General features: G+C 52.5%; 1 protein-coding gene across 1 annotated transcript; it reads left to right on the top strand.

The window, feature by feature from the left end:
• Window positions 1–90: 90 nt before the first annotated feature.
• On the top strand, window positions 91–7172 carry DNALI1 (dynein axonemal light intermediate chain 1). The gene is made up of 6 exons (XM_006077567.3): window positions 91–263; window positions 782–927; window positions 3149–3318; window positions 4463–4641; window positions 4971–5135; window positions 7049–7172. The coding sequence occupies exons 1-6, from the start codon at window positions 183–185 to the stop codon at window positions 7082–7084; spliced, it is 777 nt and encodes a 258-aa protein (XP_006077629.2). The 5' UTR covers window positions 91–182; the 3' UTR covers window positions 7085–7172.
• The last annotated feature ends 625 nt before the right edge of the window (window positions 7173–7797 follow it).

The following is a 7797-nucleotide window of genomic DNA, read 5'->3' as shown; positions in this document are numbered from 1 at the left end:
TGAGTAGGTGGTCTGATGAGCACTGGAAAACTTTCTGCGAAGGCTAAGTTTGAACTCGCGCGCTGCTGGCCTCACCCCGAAGCCCCGCCCAGGCCATGAGGGCGGAGCGGAGGTTTCCATGGCGACGGCAAACAAGGCCCTGACTGGAGGGCGGCTCCTGGGCTGCTTCTCCCGCCGCCACCATGATTCCCCCAGCGGACTCTCTGCTTAAGTATGACACCCCGGTGTTGGTGAGCCGGAACACTGAAAAACGGAGCCCCAAAGTAAGGACGAGTCTCAGAGGGTGGGGGAGCACGAAGCTCCGCTGGGGTAAGACAGGGGCTGCGCTGAAGTTCGGGAGTCCCCAGGGGCAGAGGCTGAAGTCACTGGGAGTAAAGGACTGGGACCTGAGGAGAGAGAGAGAAGACCAAATGCTGGGTGATCCCAAAGGGCAGATTAGTATGGGGAAGAAAGTCACAGGGCGATGTGACAAGTCTTTTTAGGGTCGCAGGGTCCCAGAATAGATCTGATAGTGATGCCCCATCACTAGAGTAGAGGCCTGAGCAGCTGGGCCAGAAACATCTGTTCAAGGAGATGCAAGCATTGGGTTGGGGTGGAACCAGAGATGCTACATGGCCTCCTTCAGTTCTGAAACATAACTTCTGCTGAGAGGACAGATGGGGGAAAGTGAGTTGGGGATAGGGGAGGGATGTGCAGGAAACCTGGAGCAATCCAGGGGCCCACGGAGTGTGGAGCTGAGTGTCCGAGTCGCCTCCTGCCCCAACTTGTCCCTCCTTCTCAGGCTCGGCCACTGAAAGTCAGCCCCCAGCAGCCTGGACCCTCAGGTCCCGTCCCACAGCCACCCAAGACCAAGCTCCCCTCAACTTCCTGTGTCCCAGATCCTACAAAGCAAGCAGAAGAAATCTTGAATGCCATCCTGCCCCCAAGGTAAGCAAGCAGTGGCTAGGAGGAGGCCCAGGCTTTTGCTTCCCGGAACTTGGGAATGTGAGAGGAGGCACCCTGACTCTGTTTCTGACTGAGATTTCTTCCCAACATCCCAGAGTTTCTCTAGAACTTGCAGATGGCTAGATCCTGGGAGGGTCCAGGGAGACCTCTTCTCTATTCGCCATCATTTCCTGAGTGCTCTCTCACCCAGGCTCCTTCGTGGCTTTAAATATCATCTGTATACTAATGGTTGCCATGGGTCTTTTTGCACCCCTTTCCTCTCCCCTAAACTCCAAAGGTATATATTCTACTAGTTACTCATTACCTTCATGAAGACGTCCAAGGAACATCTCAAACTCAACATGTTCAAAGTAGATCACAATGTCTTTCTTCCCCTAACCAGCTCATTCTCAGTCTTCTCCTTTCCACTAGGGGCTCAGGCCACTTTTCATTCCCTTTGATCTCTCCCATCACATGTCTGGGAATGCTAACATTCTCTTGTCTACATTGTTCTTGTTTTCAGTCACTAAGTCGTATCTGATTCTTTGTAACCTCATGGACTGTAGCACGCCAGGCTCCTCTGTCCTCCACTGTCTCCCAGAGTTTGCTCAGATTCATGTCCATTGAGTCAGTGATGCCATCTAACCATCTTATCTTCTGTCACCCCTTTCTCCTTTTGCCTCTGCCTTCAAATTACTTTCCAAATCTGACCGCTTTTCACTCTGCTCCCACCGTCTTATTCCTAGTGACTGTCACCTGCACTACTGTGATGGCCTCCTACCCGAAAACTCTTCCACTCTCTGCTCCTACAATCTATTCCCCACACAACCCCCAAATCACAAGTCAGATCGTGCAAGTCTTCTTACAGAAACTCTAATGGCATCCCACCTCACTCAGACTAAAATTCAAAGTCCTTACAACAACCCAGAAGACGTGGCAGGACCTGACCCCTGAGGTATCTGGGATCTTCTCTCTCGTTATTCTCTTCTTAGTTCACGGGGCTAATTCCACGAGGGCCTCTGCTTGCTGTTTCTGAAACACATCAATGACTTTCCCACCATAGGACCTTCTCACTGCCAGGGATCCTCTTCCCCTGATATCCTCCTGATTCCCTTGTTCCTTCACTCAGTTCAGTTCAATCACTCAGTCATGTCTGACTCTCTGCAACCCCATGAGCTGCAGCACGCCAGACCTCCCTGTCCATCACCAACTGCCAGAGCCCACCCAAACTCATGTGCATCGAGTCGGTGATGCCATCCAGACATCTCATCCTCTGTCGTCCCCTTCTCCTCCTGCCCCCAATCCTTCCCAGCATCAGGGTCTTTTCCAATGAGGCAACTCTTCACATGAGGTGGCCGAAGTATTGGAGTTTCAGCTTCAACATCAGACCTTCCAGTGAACACCCAGGACTGATCTTTAGGATGGACTGGTTGGATTTCCCTGCAGTCCAAGGGACTCTTAAGAATCTTCTCCAACACCACAGTCAAATCTTGCTCAAATGTTGTCTCCTCAAAGAAACTTCTGCAGACTCCTTTAGAAAAGGAGAGCTCCCTTCTTCTTACCCTGCTGCTTTCTTCCACAGCCACATTGATCACTAACATCCTTTTCAACTATTTTTATGTAATAAGGTGATAGAAGTTTTGAGGGTGATTTTCACTTGCTTCCCTCTCAGCAATGCATGGAATCCTCTCCATCAAGGTGACTCTGCCCTCAGACTTCCCCTTGTGATTCCAGAACCTGGTTGTGTCTCTGAAACAAGGTTCACTATGGGCATCCATATAGGTACACTCCCCCGCCGCCAATACATATCTTCACCTCTTTTTGTTGACACAAGGCTTATAGTCTCCTGTGTCTCCTACCCCCCAAGTCAGTGGGTATTGCCACTGGGCCTCCCATTCAGATCAAGCAACATCCACCATAAATCTGTGCTCAGCATGTTAGGAGTGGGAGATCTGGAACGTGGGTGATGACTTCACAGAGGATCGTGGGAGAATGAAGACTGCCCAGCCCCAAGGTAGGGGCCCTATGGAGGTGGCACCGTGGGTGTGGCTTTGGAGCCACACACTCTTCAAGGAAGAGAGAGATGGGGGACTCTGGTGGGTCGGGGACAGAGCTGCTCCTCCCTCCTCTCAGGCAGAGAGTGCCAAGGGCCACCTCTGCTCAGGTCCTGAGGACCTTGTGTGGTGGATGGGGCTGGCTCAGCCTGGCTGTGTCTGTCCCACAGGGAGTGGGTGGAGGACACACAGCTATGGATCCAGCAGGTGTCCAGCACGCCCAGCACCAGGATGGACGTGGTACACCTCCAGGAGCAACTGGACCTGAAGCTGCAGCAGCGGCAGGCCCGGGAGACCGGCATCTGCCCAGTGCGCCGGGAGCTGTACTCACAGTGTTTCGGTGAGTGGTTAGAGAGGGAGGCTACACCACCCTCTACTGCCTCCTTCCCCTTCCCTTCAGTAGAGACCCAGGCCCTGAGTCCCCCCGAGCTGAGCCCATCCCATCCTGGAACGCCTGTCTCCCCCCACCTACCCCACCCAGGAACTGCTAACTGCACCGTCTTCCCCCCGCCCGTCTCTCCTACCAGTCCCCACCTTGTCAGTCACAGTGTTCCTGATGACTTGGTTCCTCACCCCTCAGCAGCTGCTTAGAGTAAGATGAGAACTTCCCACCTCCATGGGACCCCTTCCATTTGGTTCTTTTCAAAGGTTTCTATAATAAATATAGATTAATTTTTCAATCTGAAAAAGTTCATGTTCTATATTTATATCCATCTATCTACATCAGGCCTTGGTCCAGAAAAGTATTTCAGGGTGATTTGTTGTGACTCAACAGACACAGGGCCTTTTTGTTTTTTATAGCCCATACCGTGCGGCATGTGGGATCTTAGTTCCCCAACCAAGGATTGAACCCAGGCTCTCTGCGTTGGGAGCATGGAGTCTTAACCATTGGACCACCAGGGAAGTCCCCAGACCCAGGGATTTGAGATCTCCTCCTTGGATGCTAGTGTCAGATGACTGGCCCTCAGTCCAGTCTCACTGGCCCACGTGGACTCGGACATGCAAAGCATGTCCGAATCCAAACCCTGTGGCAGCTGCTGCCCAGGGGCTGGCAGGTTCCCTTCAGTTTGAGGGTGATTCTGGCTTGTGCTCCCTGTCAGCATTTATGGAGGAGATGTTTCCAGCCCCAAACCAGTCCAGCCAAGGGGGCACAGAGGATTTCCCAGCTGCTTTAAAACAGCCACCATCTTTATATTGAAAAAGTCAGGTTGCTTTGAATAGCACCCAGTTTCTGCCTAACAGTGGACCAGAAGGGCCCCAGGCTGTAGAAACACCAAGCTCTTGTCTCCGTTTGCCCTGGCCAAGCCAGGCTTGCTGATGGCCTGTGCTCCCAAGTGCTGAGTTCAGAGAAGTCCTGACAGGGCCCCCAAGACCTGCCTGTCTCCAAGTGAGGAGGACACACCCTACTGCCCTTCCCGGTGGAAGAGCGGTTTCCCTCCTGCCTGCTTTCTCCGACCTCGACCTCGCTGTGTGCACCTTGGCAGATGAGCTGATCCGCGAGGTCACCATCAACTGTGCGGAGCGGGGGCTGCTGCTGCTGCGGGTGCGGGACGAGATCCGCATGACCATCGCCGCCTACCAGACCCTGTATGAGAGCAGCGTGGCGTTCGGCATGAGGAAGGCGCTGCAGGCCGAGCAGGGGAAGTCAGACATGGAGAGGAAAGTGAGTGGGTTCACCAGGAGCCTCTGCGAGCCTTCTGTCCACCTCAGGGCCACAGCCTGTCACGCCAGCACCCAACTCTGGCCTCCGAGGGTGCTCTCCCATCACCTCAGCGAGAACCGTTTGGTTCAGTGTCATGGCCGGTCCTGGGGTGACGGAACTGTCTCTCCTTGGACAAGCCCTGCCAGTCACTGGCCTCCCACTGGGTGGCAGTACAGACCCTGGCAATGCCTTGGGTCGGGCAGCTGTGTCCCAAGTCCCCTCCACCCAGGGACTCACACCACCCCATCCTCTTGGTGACGTCGCAGGATGACTGGGGTTTCTGTCCGCAGATTGCAGAGTTAGAAACGGAAAAGCGAGATCTGGAGAGGCAAGTGAACGAGCAGAAGGCAAAATGTGAGGCCGTTGAGAAGCGGGAGAGCGAGAGGAGACAGGTGGAGGAGAAGAAACACAATGAGGAGATCCAGTTCCTGAAGCGGACGAATCAGCAGCTGAAGGTAACTGTTGCACCGGCCCAGGTGGAGCGCCCCCAGCCCCGGCCCCGGCCCCAGGCCCTGCCAGCCAAGCAGAGCAGCCCAAGCCTTTTGTCCTACACTGCCTTTCAGTACACCCAAGGAGTCAAGGAAGCTGACTCTTTTGGGGAGAGGTGAGGGATCAGAACGCAGATTCTCTGTCCTTCTGGTTTTGGAGACAGGTTCTGTTCTCAACTCTGAACCCCCATGACTCCTCAGCCTGGCTCTCCAGTGGATTTTTGTTTCCCTTCGGGTAAAAGTTCCTATCTTCTGGGAGAGGTTGGTGCGTCAAAGGTGGGACTTCTGTCCTGTGGCAGCTGGCATTTCGGAGCCTCCTCAGAGGGGGCTGGGTCTCTCCAGTGGGCTTTCGGGGGTGTGCTTTCCTATTGCAGTTGCCTAGAAAGAGGCACTGCATTTGTGGGGGCAGGGGGTAAGGGAAGGCCCTTTGAGAGGGAAGAACCAAATCAGGAAACTTCTCCTGGTGCACGATCAGAGGAACTCAGCTGTAGGTGTTTTTCATCAAAGCCCTTTTGCTGACAGTATACTTTAATCCGACTGAGCTGGAGGGAGGGAGGGGGACTTGGTGAAAAGGGCTGGGCAAGGGGCCAGGCCTCTCGAACTCCAGGCTGTCTGTCTGGTCCAGAGGTTCTCAGAAGTTGGGCTCCAGACAGCATCATCCTCATCACCACAGCTTTTAGAAATACAGATCGCTGGGTCCGGTCCAGAGCTGCCCAATCAGAAACTTTGGGGTTGGGGGCCAGCAAGCCAGTCTAACCGGGTCTCCAGGCGATTCTGATCCTCGCTCAAGTTTGAGAACCACTGCTCTAGACATACGGCCTATTGGTGTACAGTGTCCATCTCCCATGGCCCTGGCTCGGAGGGGCCCCTGGATGTATCTCCCTCTCCTCCCTAGTTTCACAGAAGCTTACATTCTTATGATTGGCAGGCTTGTGGGTGCTACAAGCCAAGAAGGCCAAGCCTTTGAGATAAAGAAGGGCTTGTGTTAATTGCTAGTGGAGGATGACAGATTTTCTCCTTGGCAAGTTGAACAAAACAAATTTTCGCAGCCAGATGTGAATCTGTTTACTTAGCAGTCTCTGAGGCTGCCTCCCTTATCTGCCTTATTCTTTCATCATAAGCCCAAGTTCCCCAGTGCCTCCTATGGTATTGGCGGCAAGAGCAAAGCAGCATACCTTGGCATCTTTCTAACATTTGCAAGCAACCTTGTTATCCCCGGGGCGAAGGACTCTTTAGAAGTGAGTTATTTTTATTGGCTCAAAGCTGCATTCCAAATAAAGCATTGTTTGCAGTCCCCAGGATAGACCTACTTAAAGGTCTGTCCACACACCATGATAGTGAATTATTTTACTGGCTGCCACAGGAGCAGAGTAAGTAACTCCCAAGTGTCTGAAGCTTTACATACAAGATGGACAGCTCCCTACTCACCAGTAGCAATTTTCTCTAATTGGGTGTCAAGTTGTCTCAGTGGCTGAAAATTTGCTGTTTCCCAAACCTCTTGTCCCAGCACAGAGCTCCCAGGCTCCCAAATGAGAGAGCCAAATGTTTAACTTAGTAGAAGTATTCAGGCCTGAAATGTGAGCCGTGAAAAAACCACTATTTCAACAACTTTTATTCAATTTCCTTTTCAATGCCTTATATTATACACTGAGCAGCTATTGTATGGAAAGCAGGCCAGCTCTGATTTCTCCTAATGCAGCAAGACTGAATGCCAAGCCATAAACCAGCTAATCTAGAAAACATGGAGTTGGAAATGAAGGGAAAAAATCATTGGAGTGGCAGCATCTGGATCATTCCTCCAGGAGACTTTTGTCACCTCTCAGCTGTTTGTGTTAGGCTGCATGTTTCAAATATTAATGGAGTTTGTTTCTGTTTTTCAGGCCCAACTGGAAGGCATTATTGTGCCAAAGAAGTGATAATTTCCACGTGGGTCTCGGCAAGCACTAACGACCCCATCATAAGCCCTTTGTAATAAAAAGCTAGTTTCCTGCGTGAAGGAAGCCATCCCCCGCCCCTTAGCACCACCTACATATCTGTCAGAAGTCACACCACTGCCCGTGTTGTGCAGCACCTCAGGTCTGCCAGCCAGGCTCCAGGCTGGACAACGGAAGGCAGTGCAGCCCAGGTGGTCTCCGCACGTGGCCAACCTTGGCACTTGCCAACTCCGACAGTGAGACTTAGAACTCACCCCTCTTGGCTGTACCCGTCTCAGGTGGAGCGGCTGCTTTCTCGTCGTCTCTCCACTGCATCACTTATTTCCGGTCATAGGAAGCTGCTTCTCTGCCCCGTTTCTGGTCCACAGCTCACCTTGTCCCTTAACCTTGTCCTTATTTGATGTCTTTTCATTGTCCATACTCCAATGAAGTTCTAACACCTCATTTTGGAGTTTTCCGTTGATACCGTTTCATCTTATCCCTGCTCACCAAGTCACTGGGCCCTTTCCTCCCTGCCACTGCATACTGCTGGGTAAGAGGCAATGGCAGGGAGTCACACCCACAAGTTTCAAGAAAGTGAGTGTCTGCCGGAAAGAAATACAGGTCGAGGTGTCCACTGTGAGCTGCCCGGACCTTGCTCCTCCCCCACTGATTGGATCTTTTTACCTTACTCTGCAGAAAATCAAACCCCAGCC

Source organism: Bubalus bubalis, chromosome 6 (genome assembly GCF_019923935.1).
Source record: "Bubalus bubalis isolate 160015118507 breed Murrah chromosome 6, NDDB_SH_1, whole genome shotgun sequence".
Taxonomy (NCBI): domain Eukaryota; kingdom Metazoa; phylum Chordata; class Mammalia; order Artiodactyla; family Bovidae; genus Bubalus; species Bubalus bubalis.
This window is presented reverse-complemented; position numbering and strand designations above follow the sequence as displayed.